Source organism: Mesoplodon mirus (genome assembly GCF_964341445.2).
Source record: "Mesoplodon mirus genome assembly, chromosome: 1".
NCBI classification, from domain to species: Eukaryota; Metazoa; Chordata; class Mammalia; order Artiodactyla; family Ziphiidae; genus Mesoplodon; species Mesoplodon mirus.
This window is the reverse complement of record NC_138976.1, coordinates 21924008-21951589: the sequence shown is the minus strand read 5'-3', so window position 1 is coordinate 21951589 and position 27582 is coordinate 21924008. Positions and strand designations below refer to the sequence as shown.

The window sequence follows — 27582 nt, the reverse complement described above, 5'->3', positions numbered from 1 at the left end:
CCTTTCCTGCCCCCGTCTCCCCCTTGCTGTTGCCTCCCATGTCCAAACACCTGACCTTTAGCTAACATATATTGGAGACTTACCACATACCAGGCTAGGCACTATACTAAGTGTTCTAAGTGCTTTCCTGCTTGGGGACCAGATGGGATGATGGAAATCTCAGGGGAGGAATGTGATACGGACACTGGTGACCAGAGAGAACACTCTCCCAACATCTTGGCATTATGGAAACTCATTCAATTCTCACTCAATGCCCTCCATGCCATCCGGCTTCCAGAAAACCCCTTCTGATCCCTCCTAGCTGGGTGGGGTCTGTCTTATCTCTGTCTCTCTCTTCAGTGCCTTCTGTACTCTGCTGTGTCCTGAATCCCAGCTATTTGGGCTCATGTGTCCTAGTGATTTCTGTGGAATAATATTTCTGATACAGGAACAGACACCTAGCCCACACCTCTCCTTCCTTCTCACCATTTAATTGGTGAATGTGATGTGAGACGTGATCTTCTCACATCACACTCTGCTCAGTGCCCGAAGGGAGAGATGTGATTGCAGAAAGCAGAGAACAAAGAGATGTTTTCCTGGCATCTGAGTTTCAAAAGCCTAGGCTCTAAAGAGAACATAAAAGACTTAAGACATAAACAAAATATTTGGGAGAAAAATGTAAGAAAAAGTAGGTGTCCCCACCTCCAGATTAATAAAAGATTCCCTAAGCTAGGGAAAGGAAAAAGCAAGGAGGAGGGGATATAGTGAGAGCATTGGCATAGGAGGGCCCCAAAAGGGAGGGGCCCTGAGCCCCACTCCCCAGACCAAGCCCCTGGACAGGTTTGCAGGGTGTGAAAGCTGGAGCAACTCATGCATTGTTGGTCAAGTAAAATGCAGAGCAGGACCCCAGGGTAGAAATGGCTTCAAGGTGCTTCTGGGTAGCCAAGGTCTCACAAGTCTTTGCATGTAGCACAGAAGTGGTGGAGAGCCTCAGGACTGAAAAGGTTACACAGATGGGGACAAGAAACCACTCTGGGATGGCCTGCTTGTACCACTGACTGGGGACCAGGTGGGATGATGGAAATCTCAGGGGCGCCACATGGACCCTGGTGACCAGGGAGAACATCCTCGCAATATCTCGGCGTTATATAAGACCCTCGGGACTCAGCTGTGACCTTTGTGGAAAGAGAAGAAATCCCAAAATGACAAAAGATTATGTTTCTGGCACTCGGGCAAAATGGAGACTCAAAACAGAAGTTACATTCTTGTGATATTTCTTGCACACCTGAGATTTGTACCTGCTAGTCCAATTTCCTGAGCCCTTAACCTCCTTCCCTATTGGGTGTGGGCACCACAAGGGAGGTCTCACTGATTGAAATCACCTCAGCAAGTACACACACACACACACTCACACAACTCCCTACTCCCAGCTGCTGCAGCCTGACACAATGGGGCAAAAGCCTCAGACAGTAGCTCCAACAGCTCACGCCAGCTGGGCTCTGTCACCCGTTGATTGTCTCAGGGTCCCTCTTTCCCTCCCCTCCCCACACCCTTTCCCTCAGGAAAAAAAAGGCAGCACAGAACCAGCAAATACTTCATTGGAGACACACCAGACTCCACCTGCATCAACTCAGGATACCAGCCACCGCAGCCCCAGTCCCAGCCCCATCTGTCCTGCATCCCCCTCCCAGCACAGCCCAGCCCAGATGCTGCCTCTGGGAAGGAAGCCTGAGCCCAGAGTTGCTGAGCTGCTGGGAAGATCTGGAGACTCAGCTTCCCCAGGATGGACTCCGTTTCCTTAGGAACGACGCCATGTCCTGAGAGGGCCTGGTCTCCCAGGGAAGGAATCCATGTCCTCAGGAGGGTTCCATACCCTGGGAAGGGCTCCACACCCCTCGGAGGGACTCCTTGGTCCTGAGGGGGCTCTGTGGCCCTGCACGGGCTCCAGTCCTGAAGATGCAGAAGGACTCCAGGCCCTCGGGAAGTGTGCCAGGTCCCTGAAAGAGTTCCGTGTCCTTAAGAAAGACTCCATGTCCTCAAGAAATACAACTTGTCTCTTATCCCTGGGAGGACTCCATGCTCCCAGGAAGAACCCAAGGTAGGGCTCTCTGCCCCGGGGAAGAGTTCATGTTCCCCAAGGGCAGCCCAAAGCCCCTCTCAGCTGGCACAGATGCTGCTAACAGTGGCCCCTCCCGGGCCCACAAGGCCCAGCTCCTCCTGCTCATTGATGCACAGCTGGTAACCACAGCCCCGGGCCCGGGCTCCAGATGGGACCTGGCGGTCAGTCTTGGCACGAGGGGGCAGCAAGAAGCCCACACTGCCAGCGATGAGCATATGCCAAATGCTGTGAATGTAGAAGTAGTTGTCTCGAGTCTCCACAAAAGCATAGAGCAGGATGGCACTGCCCGCGATAAGGCTGCCTGGGCACAGGTAGAAAAGCCAGCGGCGCCACGTGGGCGGGTAGCAGTGCCGGCGGCGGACGCTGCGTACTGTCTGGGGGAGGCAGAGAAGTGGGGCTCAGAAACGAGAGGCCTTGGAACCCAAGCCACTGCTGGTCACTCTCAGGCTTCCCCTGAGCCCTGGTGGTGACCTGAAGGCATTTGCCAAGACTGGAGTGCAGCGCTGTGAGCACAGTGATGACAACATGGTCCAAGCCCACCTTAAACTGGGAACCAGATACCCAAGTCCCTGCACCCAAGTCCTGCTGGGACCTCCCCACCTCCAGCCCTCCCAACCTTACCCAGGCTGTGGCCAAGATCCCCAGGGCAAAGAGACTGGGTCCAAGCAGGTTCCAGAGTCCATGCCGGTCAAGCTGCAGAGCCATGGACAGCAGCATAGCCCCCAGCAAGTACAGCACCTAGAGAAAGAGGTCTCCAGGGGCTGGGCCGGGATGGCGAGAGGCACTTGGTAATGCCCCCAGGAGAGATCGGGAAGTGGATTTCAAGTAGACTTTGGCTATGGTTGTCCCCCAGGGCCCACTCTGGACTGACCTGCTTGACCACAGGCTGTAAGCGAGCCATGGCAATGACAGTGACCCACACGGACATTAAAGAGCCCAGGAAGTCACAGAACTGCAGCACGTCGTAGTCCATGATGCAGAAAACCACAATGCCTGGCTGGTCACAGGCATGGTAGAACTGGAGGAAGAGAGGACAGGCATTGAGAGAACTTGCGGCAAAGGTCCAGGTCTACAAAACTGGAGAAAGAGGCCATAGGGGTGGCGTGCTGCTGTCAGAGAAGTGGAGGTCAGAGGGCACAGACTGAGCAGAACTAGGAAATGCCCAACTCCCCACCCCTGAAAAGAATGTGGGAGGGAGGCCCGGTCTGTGTCTTAGGCTGTACGTATCTGGCAGCCCTGAGCCTCGTCCTCACCTTCCTAATCTTCCTGCTTCTGGAATGTGCTGTGGGAGCACCAAGCCAAGGGATCCAGGTCTCTCAAGCTGAGGCCAATCCTTGCCTGTATCCCCTTGTGCTCGTGTGGGTCCCACCTGTAATCCTGGCCCAAGCTCTGAGGCTGGAATCTGGCCTCTTTGGCCAATCCAGACCCCAAGCCCTGTCTGTTAGCTCAGACTCTGAGTTATGCTTCACCTTCAGACCTTGCACTAACTGGTCCTCTGCATCCTCTCCCACCCAATGCCATGGGGGAAAGGCGGGGGGACAGTAAGAAAAAAGGCAGTCCCTAAAGCCATGGAAAAGAGCATGGCACTTTACACCACGGGAAGAACATAGGGAAGGGACAGTGCTCACCTACCCTACACTGTGGGGAACACAGTAAAGAATAGGGTATTGAGGAGCTTAAAGGTGGGGTGCAGGGGACACAAGTGGAACTGGAACAAGCTATACTGGGTACTCCAATTAAGGAACCAAGCTCTGCTATCAGCCCTTGGGTCTGTGGTCACAATCCCTGTGCCCCGCTGGATAATGCTATCAGGACCTCTGGCAGCCTGCATTCCCTTATTGTGAAAACAGTGACCCAGGGATTACCTGAGTTCAAGTTTATTTTGTCTTGGAACATTTGCTGTCACCTTTCTTTGAACTTCTGTGTAGAATTTAGGTAATTTGAGTACTTATTGATGCTAAACACTAAGGCCATGAATGGTTTCAAGAATATCTGGTGCGGAGATGCAGGAACACGCTTCCTTCTATATCATGTGCCTTACGAGCCCACCCAAAGAAAAGAGACTGGGCAAGGTCTCTGAAGACAAACAGCTCTGACCGAGAACAACCATCACAGTGGCATGCTCACTTCTCCCATCTCCCAACATCGCCCCTGCTCCGTGTCAGGAAAAATGGGTTATTATGGTAATGAAAGCAGGGTTAAGAAAAATTACGAACTATAATGCGAAAGAAAAAGGTTTTGACCTATGTAAACTTGACCAAAGTCTACTCATTGGAGCTGAGTTTGAGACACGCCAGCAGATTTTAGGGGATCAAAAAAGTCTCTTAAGATTCTGTGAATCAATCTGTTTGACCTCTGTCCCCTGCACTTTACCCCAGGTCCTCAGGGAGCCATGGCTACTGAGAGCACCTCTTGATAGGAGAAACAACTCAGTGTAGTTGCCAGGATTGGGCTGAAATGCATCAGGCTGAACCGAAGCTGGGGCAGGAAGGTTGTGCTGTACCATCCAAAGGTAGCCTTTGAAGTGGCTTGATCACTGACTGGAGGGACCCTTTAGGCACTACTTTCAGCCCACATCAGTTTCTTCATCATTCTATCAAAAGGCAACCCCACGTCACAAGGGCTCTGAGCCCAAAAGAGAGACAGCCTTACAGACCTCAGTGAGACAGGTATCCAGGCCTCCAGAGGCATGGCTCTGGGTATGGGTAGGGAGAGGGCAGGGATATCCAGCCCACAGCTGAGGAGAGAGAGAGCGGAGCAATATCACAATCTCACTCACTGGCAGCATGGAGTCTCAGAACTTCTGGGGAAAATGAAAATGGGAGTACCTAGTCTCCTGTTTGAATGAGTCAGAGCTGAGAACGAGAAGGTGGAGGCGAGGTCAGGAGGAAGAGTTCAGGGAAAAGGAGCACTATATCCCGAACTCATAGCACAAACCATGACACCCCAACCTCACTGAAACAGCAGCGACCTTAGGGAAAGCAGGTGGGAAACTGAAGTAGGTCTTCTGTGAAAGCTGACAGAAGCCAGCCCAGATGCAGAGCTGCCACCAACAGGATGGGAAAACAGACTCAAAAGTTTAGTCTTGAGAGACAAAGGATGAGAAAGAAATTGCTAATGTTTCTTTTGAACCTGTTGAAGATTTCATCCAGTCATTCAAATTGCAAAATGTGTAACTTCAACCAACAGAGGGGAAAGGGTGAATAACATAAGGGCAGGGACAAGCTAGGAGTTTAGAAAACGAAAAATGAAAAAGAAAACTCAGGGATATTAATTGACACTGGGAAACCTTGGGTTTGATTCCTTCGCATTTTAAACTGCCAAGTCTTAAACTTGTGTACCTATCCTCTTTCTTTCCCTTCACTTTGGAGGTAAAGAATGTTGTCCCTTCAGGAAGAGACTGCTCTGGAATTATCATGTTTTAAGTGAGTATCCCAGGCTTTTCAGAGCGTTCAATAAGTTTGGGGACATAAATCCCTCTTTTATATTATTAAATAGAGAAAATGAGTTCTTACTGGGAAACTTGGAGAGACTTTTCATGTGGGTCCATATCAGTATTAGAATTAATGTTTGAATATGCCTCAAGGGTTTATTTTTTAATTCTTTCTCTTATATGTGATTAATTGGGAACTAATTTGGTTCCTAAACAAATCAATATTTTGGCCTTTTTCTATTTCTCTACCTCCAAGACCGGATATATGTACTACTGCTCACTAAATTACCCAATACTGTTTTATGATTTAGATTTTATTTTAAAGCATTAATTTTACCTTTCACACTTCACCAAGCGCTTGTTTCATATGCCTGACTTTCAGGTATATAGAAGGAAATGCCCAAACACTTCTGGAAGAGGGACTTGTAATAAATCTTTCAATCTCAGATAAGAGAGGATAAATACCAGCAGAAAAAAGCAACGTTGAATCACCTAACATTGAAGACACATCTAAGAAAATAATTAATTGAAGGTTGATTTCCTCCTAAGAATTTCTACATTGAAAAAAGAGTGGGGAATAATGGAGAGATCGTCTCTGGAGTGGAGAGGTTTTGGGGGATATCATCTCTCTAATCTTCTATGACTGATTATTCTACAAGTATACTAGAAGGTCAAAGAGATTAAGGTTGTAGAAAACCCTTAGGGGTAGAGTTAATTAAAACTGCAGTGTGGCACAGTGGTTGAGAGTCCGCCTGCCGATGCAGGGGACACGGGTTCATGCCCCGGTCCGGGAAGATCCCACATGCCGCGGAGCGGCTGGGCCCGTGAGCCATGGCCGCTGGGCCTGCGCGTCCAGAGCCTGTGCTCCACAACGGGAGAGGCCACAACAGTGAGAGGCCCGCATAGCGCAAAAAAACAAAAACAAAAACAAAAACAAACAAACAAAAACCTGCAGTGTGGGGACTTTCCTGGTGGTCCAGTGGGTAAGACTCCGTGCTCCCAGTGCAGGGGGCCTGGGTTCCATCCCTGGTCAGGGAACTAGATCCCACATACATGCCGCAACTAAGAAGTCCGCATGCCGCAACAAAGATCCCGCATGCCGCAACTAAGGCCTGGTGCAGCCAAAATAAATAAATAAATAAAAATAAAAATAAATAAAACTGCAGTGTGAGGTAAACAACACAATCTACATTTCACCAATCCTGATCTGGCTACTGTCACTGCTGAATGTCCAAAAATGCCATCAGTAAAGTCCATCACTGACTCCCTCCTGGGGCACACTCTGCTAGGGAAACCCGCCAACAACCTGTGGCAGCTTGCTTCATTGAAACTCCTCAACCCGGAGAAGACAGCATCTTGTCATCATATATTCTAGGCATATGTTTGTCTCTTCTGCCTGCAGTGCTTCAGCCTGCTTTACTATTCATGGAGCAGGATCCATTATCGATTGCCATGGCACCCATTCAGCACCATCTTTAACCAGGAGGCACAATTTGTAGTAAATGAGGTAAAGCAAATTGCTCACCACCATAGATTTCACTGGTGTAACCATTTACCCATCACCTAGAAACAACTGGCTCAACCGAAAGTTGGAGTGGGCTACTGAAGGCTGAGTTATAGTGGCACCTGGGAAACTCTACCCTGAAAGTCTGGAATACTCTCCTGTATGTTTGGCACACAGTATGTGCCCAGTAAATTTTAGTCACCTTATAGTTATCTTATACTTTATGCCATGTATATTCATGGGAGAATATCCCCACACTAATAAACTTTCCCTTATGCAAAAAAAAATTATATATATATATATTGCACTATTGTTGTCTCACTGAAAATTGTGGACTAATTTTTAGATTAGTATTCCTTTTGTCATCAGCAATAAAGAGAAGTGGTAGAAATAACACAGAAAGATTAGGGGATTTAAGAAAAGAAATTCAGACTACTAACTAGCTTCTATTAGTATAATCTAATTTGACACCTTCCTCAGCTTTGGACATTTCTTTACTTACAAGGTAATTTTGGAAAATTATCCTAAATTGTTTTTCTCTGTGGAATTTTATACTTTTATAACATAACTATACAGTTTGTCTAACACTCCAAAACAGAGTATCCTGCACTACAGAATTTAAAATTGAAGATGCAAATATATTCAATCCATACAAAGATTAGAATATTGGTACTCGGGATAGAATGAAACTTCCTGCTGTTCTCTTATTTTCTGCTTCCGTTTCCTCTTGGAAACAGTCATGGCATTTTGCCAAGGGCCACTGGGAATTACTTGTGCTGGTGTGAGGAACTGAAGAGGTAATGAGGAGGTGGGCTTGCAGCCAGGATCTCAGCAATCAGCAAGGAAGGCTGCAGGGGCCCCAGGATGTCAGCTCTGTCTGGGTCTTTTGGGATCCAATTATGAGGACTCCTCTAGCACTGTGAAGGACATGTGGCTTGAACTGTATGAGTCAGAGGTGCACAACCTCAATGTCTGATATATTTTCCCTGTGATTTCTTGTATTTGGTTCGGTTATATTTCCTGACCTTTTGATTGGCTCTTTTTATCTTTTAAGAATTTGAAAACTACTAAAGTGAGGTCGTTAGTATTTCTACATACTCCAGGACTTCTGAGAAACTGAAGTCAGGTTAGAAATGTATCAATGCACGCTCACTGCCCTATGCAAGGGGAACACTACAGCTCAGTGATTACATGAGAGGGATCTGGAGGCAGGCTAAGTGAAAAGTTTGGTTCTACCACTCACCTCAGGACTTGGGCAAAGTATTTAAACTTTCCTCATCTGCAAAAAAGGAATAATAATAGCAATACCTATTATTACAGTGCTATGGGGAGGATTCGATGAGCAGTGTCTGACACACAGCATGGATTCAGTAGATGTTGTTTTTCTGTTATAGTTATCTGAACTGTCCGCTATATACAAAATCAAGTGCTGGGTTTGTGGCTTGCTTTGTTTTGCTTTTTTTTTTACTTATTTACATTTTGCATTTTAAACTCCTGAAGAACAAAGCTACTGTCTGCTCCCAGACCCTAGGTAGGAACTGACACACTACTCCCAGGTGTAGACTGTCCTGGATTTGAAGGCAAGGAAGAAGACTGTCGCCTACTATGCTGGTGCTGATACCTGCAATATGACCGATGGGTCCTTAAATGGAGACTGCTGAGGAATGAAATAAGTCTAAACTAAATAAAGAACAGGAAAGAGTGACAACAGGAAACCTGCCTGTGAAAAATGAATCACAAGTAGCTCTACACTTTGGCACGTGTGGAAAAAGAACAGGAGTTAAAGCAGGACTTTAGGCAACACCTCAGAGCCAGTACCTTCTCCTTGATCATTTGCTTACTGCCTTATTTAAGAAAGTGGAAGCACTGCATGTGGTGCCAGGCACTTTCGACTCCCCCAGTGTTCCTACTAGGGGAAGGTCTTTTCTTTTCAGGATGATATGCCATCAAATCCAGAAGATAAGACGTCATCTGATACTGAATACCCTGGAGCCAATGCCTAGGATGCTTTGTGAAGTGCAGGAGAATGGATATGCTCTCCTCACACGCTCCAGGCTCCTGACACACTTAGGTGTTCTTACTAATTGCGAACCACATTAGATCTGCACATAACCAAGAGTGCGCTGGTGAAAGAGCTGTTGCTAGAGGATTTGGTGAGCAACAATACAAAAAGGATCTGGAAACTAAAAAAAAGAGAGAGAGAGAGAAACAATGTTGAATATAAAAACAGAGTGGGGCATTGTCAGAGCAGGTCTAAAAAGGGGACCAGTCAAACAAAACTGAGGTGTGCTGTTCTCATGCAGCTTAAGTGGCCAAGGTCCTGCTACATGGCTCGGTTACAGCCCACTGTTCCTCACCTGTGGAGAAACAACCAGGACCCTAGAACATGACTCAGTTTCAGGACATTTGCCCCCCACTTTCTCCTAGATGATAAGTAGGATTTTTGTAATTTGGATATATGTCTGATCTATTAATACTGGACAACAGAGAGGCATGTATTGGTTTTTGTGATATCCTTGTTGCTAAGACATGTGGAAAGGCCTAAATCCATCTAAGATGTCTGCAGTGCTCATAGGCAGGCACTGTACATCACAAGATACCAAGAGCCCAGGGATGAGATGAAAAGATCCCTAGATGTAGCATCTCAGGGGAATTGTACAGACACAATTCCAAACTGTAGGTCAGAGTTTCTCAGCCAGTGTGTTGAGGTAAAGGTCCCCTCAGCCCTTAGAGTGGACAGGCAGGGTGCGGGTCGCTGGAGACCCCACACTGTCTCCAGTGACTGTTATCTTAAGTCGCAAACAGCCTTGCTCATATATCCCAATGTGCCTTATATAAATTATCATGTTCGCATGCCATGATATGAAGCGGTCAGGAAGCACTGCTGTACAGTGAAGAGGAGACATTCTCATACCATGAAGGTGTAGACATCCCCAAACCCCGTGGTGGACATGTAGACTCTCACCCACCACCATGGATAAGGACTCGGTGAAGACACAGATGCCACCGCATACCGTGGAGAAGAACATGGTGAAGGTGTAGACAGCCGCTTCCAGCACATATCGGCTCCGAATGGCCAGGACCACGGGGGGCAAAAACATGAGATTGCTCAGGCAGAGCAGTAACGTGGACAGAAGCTGGAATCCGTAGGTGAGCGCATCCGCACTGTCGGTGCAGCCCCATCCCCGCCAGCCTGCGGATGGGAGGGACACAGGGTGGAAGGGGTGAGAAGGCAGCCCGGGCTTCAGCGGACACTTCCGCTGGCGGCCTCTGCTCAAGCCCGACGCCAATGCAAGAGGAGGCTGGTCCCACCCTGACTCCGCCCCCCCTCAAACCCGGCTACTCAGGCTGCCGCCTCCCTCCCGACCGCCCCGTGTGGGGTCCCTCGCCAGCCCAGCCGGCTCACCGGCCTTGCACTCGCAGGCCGCGTACAGGTAGTTGTGCGTGCGCAGCAGCTTGCACTGGCCGTAGGGCCCGCAGTCGTCCACGCACGGGGAAAGGAAAGTGCGCAACCGCACCTCAGCCGTCGCGTTCCGACACCTCACGAACCTGCGCACAAACTGCCAATCAACCGGGCCCTGGCGCAGCCGCGCCCCGCCCCGCCGCGCCCGGCCGCGCCCGGCCGCGCCCCGCCCCGCCCCGCTCACCGAGGCCCCACCCCGCACAGGGAGCGCAGGGTCAGGAACCAGGTGCCCGTCTGCGGGAACGGGATTCGCAGCCTGGCCACTCGGGAGGTGGCACTGACCGTGAGGAGGAAGCCGGCCAGGGACTCTGAGGGGAGAAGGGAGGAGTCAGTGTGGGGTCAGGACCTAAAGAACCCTCACCCGCCTGCCCCCAGTTCCCAGACGCCGTAGCCCATCCTTCCTCCATACCCACCCCCCTGCCCCCGACTTCCAGCCCCCCCTCCTTCCCCGGTTCCTCACTCCACCTTTGGAACAAGTCATTGCTGCATCCCCCAGGCTCAAGGGCACCTCGTGGGTCAGGCATCCGAACACTGTCACATTTTCCTGGCGCAGGGAGCTCTGGGTAGGGCGGGTATAAAGATGAGGCGGCCACACCCTCTAAGTCCTCCCACCAGCGCCCCCCGCCAGACTCCTCCACCTCTTAACCTCTCCCCAGAAACCCCTCCAGGCCCTCACTGGACACCCCGTTCCTGCAGGTGCTCTCCACACGGAAGCACCCTCCCCACCCCTCACCTCCTCATTCTTACAACAGAAAAACTGGGAAACACCAGATCTTCCAGAGCAGAGATCTTTCAAAGACTGATGAGAAGGCAAGGCCACTTCTGAATCCTTTCTTTGGGAAGAATTGTTTAAATTCTGTCCAGGCAGGAGACAACACCCACTTTTTCAGTCCTATCTAGCTTGATGGGGGGAAGGGGAAGACCACTGTTGCTGGATGTAGACACTAGTTGTAAACAAAGGTGATTGTAAGTTTCCTCAGTCATCTTCACATCTTCACCTGGGCCTTGAAGGCGGGAGGCATGTAAAGAAATGCACTCTTCCTCAGGTGAAATAATTCTAGGTACTGAGCAGTGGTAATAGAACGCCTACGGGATTAAATGTAGCAAGCTGGCTGGGATTAAAAGAAACTGGATATCCACAGGAGTAAAGGGAAAGGGTTGTCTACAAGAATAAAGGTAACAGGATGCCATAAGCTCATCTCATTCAAGAAGGATTTGAGGCAGCTTATTAAATACATATAACAGGATAAAATAAATACATGAGGGAAATTTACAAATCTGTCCCTAGATGTGGGCCATGTATTTGCTGACTTCCAAGCAACCAAAGCAAAGAAGGAAACGTGAGTTACCACATTTGTGAGTCCACAAGATAAAAGTTAGAGTCTCAGGAGAAGCACTGCACCCAAAAGGGTGGTTCTCAGTTAAATTCACATCAAAGAAGCACTGTGTGCTGCCCCACCTCCTATCCTTAGCTGCGAGAGTGAATTTCATACAACTTGTTCATAACTTCCCTCAATGAAAGCCCAGGGCCATATGCCAAAGTATTTTTCAGCAAAAGCCATTCTGGTGGGAGCCAAAGAAAAAATGTTCTCTAGGTATGCAGTTCTCTGAGCCAAATGTCCAGTTTTTGATCCAAGGGAAAACATCAAAATACTTGAGGAAAAGATCAGAGTAGGTGTGCCAATATACCTTTCAGAATAAATAGAACAGGCTGTCTGAGGTGTGCAGCAGTGTCATAGCATGCAGATGGCTGGAATGTAAGCAGATGCCTTTTAGAGAAAATAGACAAGAATGCAGAGAAAGGGCAAAGCAGCAGGGGAGGTGGGCCTCTCCTCTCAGGATACTGAGGAAGAATCAGTATGGGTGGGGCTGGTCTGTAACATAGGCTCTATAGTTTCAAGGTCAAATCAAGACTTCACTGTCATTGCCCAAAGGCATGGCAATAAGCAAACACAAAACATATACAGTCTTAGCCAGAACACAGTCAGAGAATCTGAGTATGAAAATAAGGAACATCTTGGGGTTGAAGAGTCAGCTCTGTCCTGACCAGCAGGATCACTAGGAAGTTCTGAGCCATGTCCCATAAAATACCACCTTAAGACACAGACCAGGTCTCAGGTGGGTGATAGGAAAATGATCCCTGCCCCAGAGCTGAGGGATAGTAAAGTTAAAAGGATTTTTGACTGAGGGAACAGTAGATAAATAATTAGATCAACGCCAACCCAAGACAGTTGCCAATGGCCTGACACAGGGCTCTGCCCTCAGCGCAGTCTTGTTCAGTGCTGGAAATAATGACCAAGAGGTTTAGAAGGCCAGCTTTTCAAGTGTGTGAATTACACAAAGCAGTGAAGAGGCAAGGTCCAAACCAGTGTTAGGCAATGCCTCAAAGATGGACATAAATTCTTCCACTCAGGTTAAAAAGTGTGCTGCAAAAATCTGAGATAGAAATTGGCAGCGGTTCACATGAACCAAGCTCAGGGCATGAAAAGTGCATGGTCCTTGGTTACAACTAGATAAACACATCAGTTAACGTGGATAAGGAGTAGGAGGACATATACCAAAAAGCTAAGCAGTTGTGTTATGGAGGTGTCTTCCTCTATTTTCCAAAGCCTTTATATGTGATCCTATTATTTTTATAATAAAAAAGTAAATGTATACAATTGTTTTGAAGAAAAAAAAGGAAGAAAAGGAAAAAGATCCAGAGGTCTTAGTCCACCACAAGCCTCAGGTGACCCCACAGTGTGAGGCAGCAGCTGAAAGAGGTAACTTGATCTCAGGCTGCACAAATGCTGCCTGCCACCCAGGTCAGACCACCTTGGATCACTTATTTCAGAAGTATGACCAGAGGAGACGGCAGAGGATGAGAACTCTAAGATGCTGAGGCTGTTCAGCTTTGGCGAGGCTGAGAGGCATCCAAAGGGCTGTTCAAATTGGATAGGGATGCAACAAATGTACCACACTAATGCAAGACGTGAGTAATAGGGGACACTGTGTGGGGAAAGAGGGGAACTCTCTGTACTTTCCTCAATTTTCTGTAAGCCTAAAACTGCTCTGAAAAATGTCTATTAAAAAAAAAAAAAAGAAGGACGGGGTAGACTACTGGATATAGCTTCTGGGGCAAAACAAAGGTCAGTGGGTAAAAATCCATGGAGGCAGACTTTGATGGAATGCCAAGAATGCCTCTAGCAATCAGAGTGGCCTCAAGAGGTGGTGAGCTCCCCATCACAGGAGATATGCAAGAAAAAGTAAACACCTGCCATAGAGAGAGGCCCTTAGTGAGTGGCAGGTAAGCCTATAAAACTGGGAAAATCCAGACCGCTCAGCTGCCCTGGCTGACCCAGACCATGTGTAGTAAGTGCTCAGGGCATGTTTGTTGACCAGAATTGGGCTGAGGCATGGTTTCTAACCATGAAAGGTGAAAGCAACCTAGATAGGCTTCCTGGAGGAGGTAAGGGCCCCTTCACCCCGACACCTTCCCCTTCGGGTTCCCCCAGAGGGTGACCTCCCCGCTCTCCACAAATAGTACCACGTTGAGCTGGAGCTCCAGGCTGAGGACGCCTCCGCTGTCCAGCACTGGCAGCAGCCTCAGGGCAAACACGGCTGGGCGTTCAGGGGGGAGGGCCACGCTGGGGCCAAAGAAGACGTAGAAGTGGACGGAGAAGGTGTCCAGCTCATTGCGCAGCGTCGGGCGCACTGGCCAGCAGTGCTCAGGTGGGGATGTGGCCCCGGGCCCCTCGGCAGGGGCCCCGAGGGATGACAGCTCTGGGGGCAGTGGCTGGTTGCCCAGTGACTGGGGCATGTTCATGGCAGCTCCGGGGACCAGGGCACGGGACAGGCTGGGCTGTGGGCACTCTGTGGGGCAGAGGAAATCAGAGCTGGGGCCTGCCGCCCTCACAGCCCTGCAGCCCCACCACACACCGGATCTTACGCCCCACAGGGTATAACAAAGGGTGGGGAGGCTAAGAACTGGAATCGAATGTCCCTTTGGCGTCTGGCATCTAAGGTCACAGGACAGGGTCCAGGGGCTTCCTAGTGGTCACAGCTAATGGAATGTCATGTTGGAGGGACTCAAGGTCATCTCTCCCGCCCCAAGGGCAGTGAGGACACTGCTGAAACAGGTGATGGACCCTCTCACTGACTTGCAAGGGCTTTGGCAAGGACCATGTCCCAGAAGTCCTAGCTGTCCCCTGCCTACGCCAGGACACTGAGAGATTAAATCAAGGAGAGTAATGAGGTCCCTTAGTGAGCCCCAAGTCAGGTACCAAGAAGAGATCTGAAGGTCTTCCAATGACTTGAAGCTCCAAGTGGGAGGGCTTTGGCGAGTAAAGGAGCCTGGGCTGGGCCGGGGAGGTCGTAGGGACGTGGCCGAGGACCAGTGAACACAGCCACTGTGCCTGCCTCCTCCCAGCCACAGAAGTCGACACAAACTGGGTGGCTGGAGCCGGTGTGGGGCTTCTGACCTTGCAACCGCACGCACAGCTGGAAGCAGACGGTCCTGACAGGGCCCCGGGATGGTGTCTCCACACGCACGTAGACCCAGTGCCCCCAGGGGGGCAGTGCCAGCTCCAGTTGGCATACCGAGGCACCTCCACAGGCCACAGAGCTTGAGTTGTGCAGGGGTGGGGCCTTGGGACGTAGGCGCAGTGTCAGGGGGCAGGCGGATGCCCCACGGCCCCCCACGCATACCAGCTGCGCTGAAACCCTGTAAGTGAAGCTGGGCACAAAGACCCTGGGCAGGGGGGAGGTTGGAGGTGAGAAAAGACAGGGTACAGAGAGGTGAGAGGGACACAGGATGAGGGAGACACTGAGAAGAAGGGAGGGGTAGGGGACGGAAGAACCGGAGGCCTTTTCGGGCCTTCCCCTCTGTGCTGGGAGAGGGGGAGGCAGGGGTGGGAGCCGCCCTGAGAGTCTGGGTGGCTCAGCAGTCCAGGCTGGCCAGGGGGAGAGGAAGATCAGCAGGTAGGCTGAGGCTGGGGAAGGAACATGGGAAGGGCCCGGTGTGGGGCAGTATCTGACTTACTTGTACAGGGCTGAGCGATTGTGGAGGGAGAGGGTCTGCTCGGAGGGTCGCCCAGGCACCAGCACAGCCACGTCCAACAAACGCCGGACAATCAGCTGCGGCTGAAGGAGGTACTGACACTCATCCTGGAGACCCTGAGAAACAAGCAGGGGTGGCAGGAGGGGAGACAGCGAGGTGCTACTAAAAGAAGGTGAACAGCCTGCTGAGGCGGAGGACAAACCTCCTCTGGCCCTCCTGCTTCTGGGGCTGTGACCACAGTCCTCTAAGCTCTGGGTCCCTCTTAGGTCTGCAGGATCTGCTGGGATCCTCAGCACTGGCTGAGGTTTAGGGGCTCAAAACTGGGCCCCTTCTGACAGTCAGGCCTTCCCTACCCCTCCTCCAGTAACCCCTCCTCCTGAGCATTCCTGGACAGCCCCTCAAGGTAATTTCAAACCACCTCATTCCCCCACCAAGCCCTCAGGAACGTAGAACACTAGCACTCGAAGGGTACTAGAAAGCCCCTTAAAGGCTTCCAGTCCAAACCTCCCCGCTTTCGCCATCCGAATCTTTCATTTCCTTTATTGTCCACCTGCCCCTCCCAAGTGCTTGTCCAGCCTCTGCTTTAATACCCCCAGGGAAGAGCCACTCTGCCTCCCAAGGGACCTCCAGACTACAGGTAACTTGAGAACAGGAACCTGGTCTTATTTTGTTCCCCCAGACACAGAGCCTGAAGTAAAGTGCACCCCTCACAGATGAATGTTTGCTGAATAAATGAATGAATAAGCGAATCAACCCAGCTGGGGGCAGCTCTGACCTGTATGAAGCCAAAGCCTATCTTCTGTCCCCCGACCACCACTCTGCCTCAGGGGCCCACGGATACATCTGCTCCTTCTGCCTCAGTCTGGGTTTCCTCTGCCACTGGAGGAGAACCACCACATCTCCCCAAGCTACTCTTCTGGATAAAATCCCCAACACTTCTCTACTCGGGGGGATACCACTCTGGCCCTGCAGCATCTCCAGTGAGGATGGGCCCATTAATTCTGGCTCCTCTTCTGTGGCATTTGCAGCTCTCTGGGCCCTCGATTCTAGCAGCTCTGGGGAGGGGGGCTCCTGATTAGGCTTCTCTCATCTTCTGGACAAATGGTCGTATGCTGGCCCAATAAACTAGAGGCCACTGTTCACTTATGTGGTTATTCTGACCGAGACATACCATTAGCCTTGACCTGGGACAAGAATTCCAGGCTTTGACATCCCACTGAGTTCCATGCCACGGAAAAAGCCAGCCAAGGCTTGTTTGCTGACTTTTTTTTGTCTGTTTGTTTGTTTGCTGACTTCTAGCAAAGCTCCACAAGGTTGGAAGGGGGCCTTGATGGATGCCAGGCTGGAATATCTCCTTACCCTCTGCCTGGAATTTTCCTGTACCTTTTGCATCACTGCACCCCCAATACCTAGCACACCACCTGGCACATACTAGGTGCTAGAAAATATCTGTTGAGTTAAAGAACAGGTGTCAAAAAGAGGTCCCTTCAAAGAGCTCCTGAACCCACCTCGTTGCTCAGAGACCTCCATCTCTGATATCCAAAGCAGATGTCCCTCATCTTTCGTGTCAAGCCCTAAGGACCAGAAATACTCTCACGAGTTATCTCATCAACCCCACTTCCTAACGTAGGAATCACCACCACAATAATCTTGTGGTGAATAAGTCCTAAGGGTGGGGACTCACACTCGGGAGACAGCCCCTGTCCTTACTATACAGTCCAGAGGGAAGAAACACTTTCTTCCACGTTTTGCTTGCTGTTGCCCTAACTAAAAGATCAGTGGACATGACCTCTCTATTTAAGATGTGCTCCTTCCTTAAACTGTATAATGTGCATGTCTAACACCTCCCTTATTGTGGACGGGAGCATTCAGTCAGTGGAGACCAGGGAAGGTGCAGCAGGGACCTTCATCCTGTAATGGAACCACAGAAAGGGCACCAGAAGTCAGGTCCTCAAGAGCTCCCAAGGCAGAAGCCAAGTGAGAAAATCCAAACTCAGTCCACATCAGCGGTCTTGGAAGGAACAGAGCCAAAGCAAGGCAGCTTGAGGGACCAGGAGGGCCAAACGTGAGAAGGAGAGTGAGAAGCAATCTGAAAGAAGCTGGAGTGGAAGGCCTTAGATTGATGCCTAGACTGTCCTAGTATAGGTGGGCTGAGTTTCTTTAGTAAGGCCTGAGCCTCTGGGTGAAGCCCGCAGACTGAAGATGCCCAAAGATCTTGGCCTTCTCTGTGGGAATACTCCAGCACTCGGCACAGCCCCGGCCCACAGTTAGCTAGCACCAATCAACATGGAAGTAGGTGAGCACTGGAGAGACGGCAGGGGGCAAGAGTGGAAGCAGGGAGACCACTTAGGAGATGACTGTGGTGGCCCAGCAGACGGCTAAGCGAAGGTGTGCTAAGAGTGGAAACACAGGTAGATGCATCCAGGGCATCCTTTAGAAGTAGAGTCAACAATACTTTTTCTTTATGGATTAGTTGTGGGGAAATAAGGGAAAAAGAAGAATCAAGTATGACACCTAAATTTGGGGCTTGAGCAACTGGTGAATGGCAGTGCCATTTACTGAGAAGAAGATTAGAGAACAAAGAGGCTTAGACGGGGAGAAGTGAAATAGGAATTAAAGAGATTTTGACTTGAGGCTTTGTTTGGATATGTACTTGCTAAGTTTGAGACTGGTCTTAGACATCCAATCAGAGATGTCAAGTAAGCCACTGGATATAAAGTCTGAGATTCAAAGAAATTTGGACTCACTTAATACACCTGGAAGACATGAACTTATAGGTGGTATTTAAAACTGTTGTGCTGGAGACACCTAGCAAGAGAATGAAGAAATAAAAAGGAGTTGTCCCAGGACCAAGCTTTGGGGTACCACACGTGAAGAGATCAAGCAGAGGAGAAGCCAGGAAAGGAGACAGAGGAGTGGGCGGTGGGCAGGAGGAAAACCGGACAGTTCTGTAAAGTCACCAAGGACAAGAGGAGAAAATGTTTCAAGAAGGAAAGAGTAATATAAGGAACTAGGTAACAGCTAGTTACTAGTTAGCTCTGGAGAGGAAACGTGGGGACTGAAAGGGGACAAAGGGAAGAGGAAGACTTACTTTTCACTGTATGCCTTTTGTACCTTTCGAATGTTGTACCAGGTGCATATATTACCTATTTGAAATACAAATAAAATAATTTAGAAGGAGGATGAAGAACAGAAGGAAGACTGTTAGCAGATTTGAACCACTTCAGCTGAGATACTGAGCCACACTTGGTCCTAGCGGGTGGATTCAACTGAATCCTTTCTTCTGTACAATCTGCTCCATTTCTTTCCTTATTGTTGTTTTCATTCTTTTATCTGCTTTCACTTACTTTAAAAGCTTGGAGCTGGGAAGAGGAAGCATTCGAGGAGAACTGTGCCCCAGACATTTGGAGAACTTCCCCTAATAAGCCATTTGGGTGCCAGATGTTACCCACAAGCCAAAGGGCGGCCCTTCAGGGCAGACTGGCAGCTGGACACCACAGGAGGAATACATGCGCCACACAGGAAAGGTAAGGAGATAGAGGGCACAGGTCAAGACAGAAGAGGCTGACAGTAAGAAGGAGAAAAGGAAAGGAGGAGAAATGAGATCAGTTTTGGAAACATGAGTTTGAGAAGATGGCAGAAGGGCAACAAAAATTTGCCAAGCCCCCACCATGTTCCAGGCTCTGTGCTGGGCGCTAGGAATACAGTAGTGAATAATACACACAGAGGCCAGCAGAAGTGTGGGACCACAGCCCAGGAGAGTGGCCTGGACCAGATAAGTCACTTCCCTTTTACAACCTCTTAAGGCTCCCTCTCACGCTTGGGATAAAGTTCAAACTTCTAGGCCCTTCCTGATCTGGCCTCTGTTCACCCCTCCAGCTCCCTCACTCACCCCAATGACTGCCCCACACTGAACCACTTCAGTTCTCCCTTCTAAGCTTTAGCCCATGCTACTCCCACCACCTGGAATGCCCTTCCCTGCTTTCTCAACAGCAGGTCTCACTTCCTAACAGTTTCCTAAAACCAACTCCCCACCACACTACCAAGCTGAGTTATCCACCTCTCCTCTGTCCTCTTAAAATACCTCCTGTATCTCACTAGTATACATCTTATTTATCTGTGTCCCTAGCACCCAACCCAAGGCCTGGGACAAAGCAGGTGCTCAAAGACTAAGGTCTGAAGGGAGGCCTGAACTCATCCCCAAAGCTGAGGAACAGTGCTGCCTTCTTACGCTGGGACCATTCAGTCCCCACCCAAGGACATCCCTGAACCCACAATAACTTCCTGTGTTGTCCAAGCCTTATAGGAAGTCAGGATGATGGGACGAGGAGGAGGCAAGCAGAGAAGACGAAGCCCTGGAGAGATGCTCTGGACAACCCAGCCATAGGCTTGATTCTAGGGAATTAACCAGAGAACTTAAGAATTCCTACAGCCCCATATAAGATTCCAGAAGATAATCAAATTCTTAGAGGAAACACAAAGAAGATCTTGCCCCCCAACCTCTAGAACAGGCCTGACTGGAGAGCTCCATCCCTCATGGGGTCCACACATGGCTGCCAGTCACAGGCAAGGGGTAACTGCGCCCTCTTCTCTCTAATCTCACCATACCCCAGGGATCTCTACGGGGTAGGGCTCCAGCTTGCAGTACCAAGTTCCCCAGGCCCCACTCACTATATCTAGATGCAAATGGGCACGTCAAGCCTGGTTCTGACCTCTCCTAACCAGGCTTCAGCTCCCATAATCCCAGCCCAGGCCTAGGCGCCAGGTTCCTCCTGCTCAGTCAGAAAGGTTGTTGGATAACTACAGCAGGGCTTCAGAAGGATTTCCTCTTCTCACAAAGAGAGTCAAGAATCAGAGCTGGGACCAGGAACAGGCTCTTTGGGATTTGGCCAAAGACCTAAGAAGACATTCCTCCTAATAGAAGAACGCTTGGTTCTGATGGGAGTCAAGAACCTAGAACCCAGAGCCACTTCTGGGCAAGTTCACAACATGCTCTCACCCAGAGGGCTCCCAGGCCTGCAGAGGAGGTTCTCCCGTACATCACTCTCAGGAAAAGCTGGCCTATCACTGAGGCCTCGAGGTGCTCCCTCAGCCTGAGTCCCCATCTCTGACAACAGCAGTACCCATACACTTGTGCCTGTGTAATTCTCAGCTCATTCAAAAGCATTATAACACCTCTGAATGCTGGGCCTCAGCAGGAGGCGGAGAGGGGGGTCTGACACAGTCCGGGGCCCCTGCCCTCAAGGAACTCACCCTGGAGAGAGATGGCCAGGTCAAATCCTCACCTGACTGGGAATTTCTGCCCCTCCCAATTCTCAGTGGCCAAACCCTACTCACCTTCTTGTTTTCACGTCCTGTTCTTTAAATCCTGCTCAGCTCACACTTGGCCCTTTGCCGTTACCACTGACCCCACACCCGTGGCCGTCCCACTCTGACATGGCCACCGCATCCCACCCCCCTTCCCACCAGTGGACAGGAGCAAGAAACCTTCAGGTCCTCTCACAGTAATGTAGAGGTCTAGCCTGCCCAGTGCCTGGGAGTGGCAGGAAAACTCTGCAGCATTTCCTTCCCCTCCAAACCAGAATGGAGAAGCAGCTTGACCTCAACCCTACAACACTGGAGACTTTAACAAACTCTGCTCTATGAAATCACTGCCGATGTTTGGGGGAAAGAGCGTCAACACTCAGGTTGGATGCCAGTCGCCCAAAGCTGCTTCTTAACAGGAAAAGGCTTCCCTGCCCCAGAGGGAAGGAACTCTTACCATCTTCCATAAGGTGTCAGGAGCTAAAATTATGATAGAAGAGGAATGTATACTCCCAAATGGACTAACGACTGGGCTAAAGCCTACAAGAGTCCGCGGGGCTATCACCAACCAAAACGTAGAACAAGACTAGTCTTGACCCACCAGGTGACCTGCTGACCTCTAGCTATGCCCCACGCCAGCCACCCTTATGCTGTTGCCCACCCAGGCACAAGCCTGGTGTGCCAGGTAGCCCAGAGATGGAGAAGCAGCTCTGGCCCCTCCTACCCTGGACAGTATCAACCCACCTTGACAGAGATGTGGCCGTGGGTCCGGGGCAGGTGGGCAGCCAAGAACCAGTCCCCAGGTAAGGGGCTGCTGACGTTAAAGATGCCAGAGGTGCGGTTGGGCAGTGTCCAGCTGAGAGTCAGTGAGAAAACCCCAGGCACAGCCGTGTCCCCTGGGAAGTGTGTGTGCAGGGGATTGATGACAGGGGGTGCCCCAGAACGGAAGTACCTGGGGGACCAGAATGAAGAGAAGAGGAAAGTAGGCAATGGGGTGGGACATGGAAAACGGGGGAAAGAAAGGAGAACTGTCATTTATCACCAGTAAAACAAGTGGATTCCCTATACCGACCCACACAACAAAGTGGTTCCAGGTCAGGGGTAGGAACATAAGGGGCAAAAGATCAGCTCGGGCGCTCAAACAGTCACACAGTAGCCAGGAATGGTCAGGAGACAGAGGTCCTGGCCCTCAGCCAGTCACACTTCAATCCGGACAAGGGTCAGGGGTCAGGGTCAGGAGGTCAGCTTAGATACTCCTAAACTGGCATTTTCCTTTGGAAAGTGGCCTGGGGTTGGAAGCGGGGGTCAGGAGGTTAACTCAGACGCTCACACAGTCACACTTTGGTCTGGGCAGTGGTCCCCAAAGGTTCCCCCCTGCTCTTTGAAGATGATGAGGTTCCACACGGCCAGGAATGTGTCTTCAGGAACATGGAAGTGGAAGAGCTCGGTGCTGGCGAAGGAGCGGAAGGGACTCAGCTTGCGGGGTGAGCAGGTGGAGTAGTCAGTCAGGAAGAGGCCTCCTGGGGAGCAGGCGGAAGAGAAAGGAGCAAAGTAGGACAGGCCATTCCCAGCAAGCCCCAGGCACACCAAGCTGCCTTACCCACAGCACCGACTCAACAAAGGCTCTCCTCTGCCCGGGAACTGGGTCTCATGCTGCCCTCGCCATCATTTGCTTTCAACCTCACAGTGACCTTGGGAAAAATGACCTCTCTTTACGGATAAGGAAACTGAGGCTTAACGCTAGACCAAACTGAGGATTCAAACCTTGATCTGTCTGCATGCAAAACCAGGACCCTTTTGAGGACCCCACAGCTGCCCCTCACTTAGGAGCCTTTGTTCTCCTCTTACCAAGCCTAACAAAACGGCTGTGGATGGTGCACACGCGTGCGTGCGTGTACGCGCATGTGTTTGTGTGCATATGTGTGCGTGTGTGTGTGTGTGTGTGTGTGTGTGTGTGTGTGTGCTGGCATGGACTCTTAGGCTACTGAGCAGCCTGGAACTCCACCTGTGGGCTTGGGAGTCAGCATGGAACTGTGAAACTGCCTTGTTTATTTTCTTCCCCTTTCTGTTCCCCTGTGGTCAGGAGCAATAAAAACTCTCAGAAGCTTCACAAGAGCTGTCTGTATACTGGCTCAGGGCGGCAGAGGGGAGGGGAAAATGTGGTGAGGCTGCAAGGGGCCTGCTTGGGTGGCAGAGGCAAGGACAGGAGCTGGCAGGCCACCACAAGAGCCCCAGGGAGAGGAGGAAAGGAGAGCCAGCAGGGCCTCTGGGATTCAGAAGGAGGGGCTGGGGGCGCTTCCTGGAGGGAGGCCCAGTGAGGCAGTCAACTGGTAAGCCAGTGGAATCTCAAACCACCTGGGAATATTCATATCCAGACGAGGCTGGGGTGGGAGGTGGGGAGAAAGCGGCCCTCTGTAGCCGAAATGCCAAGATACCTGATCATGGCTGTTAGCAGCAGAGCCCAGTGAGCAGGAAAGTCTGGTGTAAGCAGCTACCAAGCAAACACATAGGGACCAGGACTGCTGTAACAATGCAAAGAACCCAGCGGCTCAGTCGGATAGAAGAGGGCCCCAAATGACAGGCAAAGCTCTGGGGAATCTGACTGTTTTGGAGACTTAAGACCAGCCCCAGCGAAGCCCAGAAGGATGCCCCCAGGACAGATGAGAAGGTTGGGAACTCAAGCAGCTTCAGAACAAGAGTAGGGGCAGTGGGTAGGGGAGACCTTGAAGCAGAGTTTTCAGCCCCGTAGGAAATACCCACAGGCCTTGCCTATTCTGACAGTTTCCCCCTCTGGAGCTGGGAGATGTGACTCCAAAAATGAGGCATTTGAAATAACAGAGAAAGAAGCATCTGGAAAAGGAGGCTGCTGAAGGAGGGAACACGGATCAAGGTTGGCCCTACTGAACTTCAGCAACCTTGAGTCACCCTGCAGAGAGCCATCCTATATAGGTGGAGGTCACTAGCCCTAGACTGGCCTGTGCTCTTCAAAAGCTACGGTTATACCCAAGGAATAGTCTGTGCAGTTCAGGCCACATGGTCACTCTCAACTGTCAACAAGGAAGGCCTGCCACCTTGCAAGCTGAGCACTGCTCAGGAACCAGAGAGGCTCACAGAGCAGCACTCACAGGGCAGTGGTGATGTATCAAAGAGGGGTGAAGGGAAATGAACCAAGGGATGAGGAAGAAAGGTTTCCTAGGAGCCCTGGCTGTGACAACTGGGAGGCAGAAAGCTAAGAGCTGAATGGCCCGGATACTATTGTTACAGGAAAGCAGAGCAGTGGAGCACCCCCTGCTGGAATTAGGGAAGGGCTCCTTCTCCTCAGAGCTGGTACCAGGTACGGGTCATCAGATGGGTCATTGCTACTGTTAGAAGAAATGCTGGCCAGGCCCCCAGTGCAGATTCTCAGAGAGCTGGTGATGAAAGCAGCTAATGACCTTTAGGAAACAACAGACAGACGTGCACAAAGAGCCCTGTGATTAAAGGAACATGGCATGGCCTGGAGAACTGGGGGACTAGTTAAGCCACCCTGAAGTGGCTAGGGGCTACAGAAGTCACAGAATAGCCTGGTGGGAAAAGGGAGTAAAAGAAGCTGGGGATGCTGGGAGGAGCCTAGAGGGCAGATGTTTGGGAAAGCATCCACAGCCCCATTCACTCCAAGCTTTGGTTTTGGGTTTCACCAGGACCTACAGAGCTGTGTCCCAGAGGAAGCACAAGTAAGGCCCTAACCAAGCTCAGATGAACCTGCCTTGGATGCGCCAGTGCTTCCAGATGAGGCTAGAGTGATTCTCCATCACCCCCTGAAACACATACACACACACACACACACACACACACACACACACACACGCATGCATACACACGGGCTGAGGCTGGCCCTTCTAGTGACAGCACTCAGTAGAACAAAAGGCTATTTCTTGTAATGGCAAGGCATGCCTGGGTTATGCAACTGCAATCAGACAAGCCCAAGGAAAAGACGCAAGGATTTGTTGAGACCCACTGTGCCATCACGGTCCTGTGACAGTGCTAGTCTCTCCTCAGGTGAAACTTCTCATCACCACCAGGTCACAGAGCACCCCTGCAGGCCAGTGACTAGTAACAGCACTCGGGGCAGCCCTGCCTGCTGTGGGACCTAGTCAGTGCTCATTTTCACCCTCATTATAATCCTCCCAAAGCACCAGAAACTGCTTCTGGGCAATCGTGCTTTAATCCACATCTTTCAACTTTCTACAGCTCTGTGGCTGTCAATCACCCTCCTCTCTTAGTCAGCCCAGTGTCTGCTCAATGGGCTCATGAACAAAGATGCTGGGGTGGCAGGGATAGAAGCTATGAATTGGGCTTGACAGAATGGACTCCCCCTCACCCAAACTGAAAAACTGACCTGCCTTCTGCCTCTGCTGAGTGCCTGATCTACCAGCAGCAGTAACCAACACTGAGCCCCTCAAGGAATCTGGCTGGGGGCAGATGGATTACTCATGTATGTTGTGGGAGGCACCCAACACTGCCTCCAACAGGGAACTATCCACTTGGAGGTGACGCTTCAGTGATCTGTCTGCAGGAGGGGCAAGAAGAGCTAAAGAGGAACATGCATGGGCCACAACATGTACCTCCCCCTCCCACAGTAACACAGGCACTAAGGACACACAGGCTCACATGCACACAGCAGACATGCGCCTACACTTACCAACACACAAGCATATACACACACTGCACATGCCCAGCATTCCCACAGATCCCTCAGGTACACACACAGACGCATAAGTGCCCAGATACCAGTGTGCATCCACATAGAGCTTGCACATCTCTGCAGGGGCAGTGACCTTTGGTGTGCATTGATCTCCTCAAGCTTGTACACTGAACAAGGGCCCCAGAGCTCACTGAAACGCAGCCCCTCCACCCCCAGCTGCTCTGCTACTTGTTATTGCCAAAGACTTCCTCAAGCACATCCCCATCACCTCTAGAGTGCCACCCGCCAGAGATGGCTGGGGGTTGGGGCCATGATGACTCTTTATTATGGGGCCAACTTTACAGCACATATCCTATGGCCAGGACCCCCTCACCCTCCCACATTCCACCCATTAGGAAGTTGGGTATCTCCCTCTCCTGTCTGAATCACTTCCTCACTGGATGGTGGCCCTGGGCTGACAACTGACAAGTGAGGATAGTTTGTGGATGAAGCCCCCTTGTGGGAAGACAGGGGAGAGGACAGGTTGTGCTTTGAGCCTTTCTGCACTTGGATCTGTTTTCCTATTGGGCACATATTGCAATGAAAATAAAAAACAGAAACTAAAACAAAAAACACCAGTATAGGGTAGGAATGAGGAAATCTTTTTCTAGCCCCACACTGCCACTGACAAGCTGTATGATCTCGGGCAAATTGATCTCTTGCTGAGCCTCAGTTTCCCCATCTGTAAAATAGTCTCCGAGTTTCAACCCTGCTTTAAAAGTGTCAGGAATTATTCCTAAGCAAATCAAGCTTATTTGGAATGAAACTCCAATGAATGAAACTCGTTACAAGAAGAAAACTCATTATAATGGCAACTAACCCATGCCCATGTTTTTTTGTTATTTGCTACATGTTATTTTCAAAACTGCTTTCTTAACCCTGTTTTAAGGCATGCCCAGTTCCTCAAAGGTTTAGGCCAGATCTTCCCACACTGGACTAGAGGCTCTCTGCTGAGGGACTATGTCTCCCCCACCAAACTTCATGAGCACGTGCAAAGCACTCAAGACTTTCTTGGAAAAACAAGAGTCAGAGTGGAGTCCAGATGGACCGCAAAAAAGGAAGCCTTTCAGTCTCTGTCAGCCACCTGCTGAGCCTCAAGCCCACAGCTACCACTCTTCTGACCCTGCCAATTCCTCTCAGTTATGCAAGACTTCTTATTTCTCTCCACTTCTTCCCCAGTGATCTAGTTGCCCAGGTCCCACCTCTCCTGAATCCCTCCAGTCCACCCCTCCCTGCCAGAACCCCATCCCTGCCTCGGTCTTTCCTGCTTCTGCACTCACCAGCCCCCGGGCCAAGGAAAGACAACAGCAACAGCAGCAGTAAGGCTGACGGCAGCTGGAGCCCAGACCTGAGTCGAGGCTGGGAGAGGGGCAGGGTATGAAAGAGAGGGCTGGGTAGTGGGAGAGACCTGGGTAAACACAGAGACGAGGGCAAAGACTGGGATAAAGAGTTGGGCTGGGCTGGGCATTGGGACTTCTGCAAGGGTAGGGGATGTGATGGAAGGAGGGACTGTGATGGGGACTGGACGAGGGGCAAGGCTTGGGCCCCGGGCTTAAGCAAATGTTGAGAATGGGTCTGGGACAAGGGCTGGGCTGGGATTTGGGAAAGGAGGTGAAACAGGGGCAGGCGCTGGGATGGGGGCCAGGCCAGGGACTGGAGTGGGGGCCTGAGCTGGGACCCAGGCCGTAGCTGGAACCCATGTGGAAAGCGGGGCGAGGGCGGGGTCGGGGGCCAAGGCCCGAATCGGGATAGGAAAAGGGACCGGGACAAGGACTGGGCCATGGCCCGGGGCAGGGGCGGGGCCGGACAGGCCAGCGCGGGCGCTCGCAGAGCTGACCCGCGGCTCCGCTCCCACCCCCGGGGGGTGACCTCCGGTGTCCTCGCGGGCCCGGGGCCGGGGTCGAGCCTGCTGGGGCCAGGCCGGGGACCTCGGTAGGAGTTCAGGTCTGGGCGACTCCGGGCTGCGCTGGACGGGCCACAACCAGGCCCCGCGGCGGCGGCCTCAGCCTAACGTCGTAT

At 51.0% G+C, this 27582-nt stretch overlaps 1 protein-coding gene across 3 annotated transcripts; it reads right to left on the bottom strand.

Annotated features, from left to right (window-relative positions):
- Positions 1-1559: 1559 nt before the first annotated feature.
- TMEM8B (transmembrane protein 8B) lies at positions 1560-27560 on the bottom strand. 3 transcript variants are annotated; one of them, XM_082642149.1, is made up of 13 exons: positions 26844-27560; positions 22171-22360; positions 21585-21792; positions 15519-15652; positions 14959-15227; positions 14025-14350; positions 10964-11057; positions 10683-10806; positions 10442-10584; positions 10050-10228; positions 2970-3116; positions 2720-2836; positions 1560-2472 (listed from the first exon to the last, which is right to left on the bottom strand). In XM_082642149.1, exons 1-13 carry the CDS (start codon positions 27343-27345, stop codon positions 2137-2139), a joined length of 2769 nt encoding a protein of 922 aa, XP_082498275.1. In that variant the 5' UTR covers positions 27346-27560; the 3' UTR covers positions 1560-2136. The 3 variants fall into 3 exon arrangements, with proteins under 3 accessions (XP_082498275.1, XP_082498277.1, XP_082498276.1); XM_082642151.1 differs by having other exon boundaries at positions 1560-2468; XM_082642150.1 differs by lacking the exons at positions 21585-21792; positions 22171-22360 and having other exon boundaries at positions 2720-2859.
- Between the last annotated feature and the right edge of the window lie 22 nt (positions 27561-27582).

Coding starts and splice junctions, on each gene's coding strand:
- TMEM8B (XM_082642151.1), bottom strand. CDS start 27,345: ATGGCCCAGTCCTTGTCCCGGTCCCTTTTCCTATCCCGATTCGGGCCT. Junction 10,585..10,682: donor CTGTGCGGGGTGGGGCCTCG/GTGAGCGGGGCG, acceptor GTTTGTGCGCAG/GTTCGTGAGGTGTCGGAACG. Junction 2,469..2,719: donor GGATCTTGGCCACAGCCTGG/GTAAGGTTGGGA, acceptor TCCCCCAGACAG/TACGCAGCGTCCGCCGCCGG.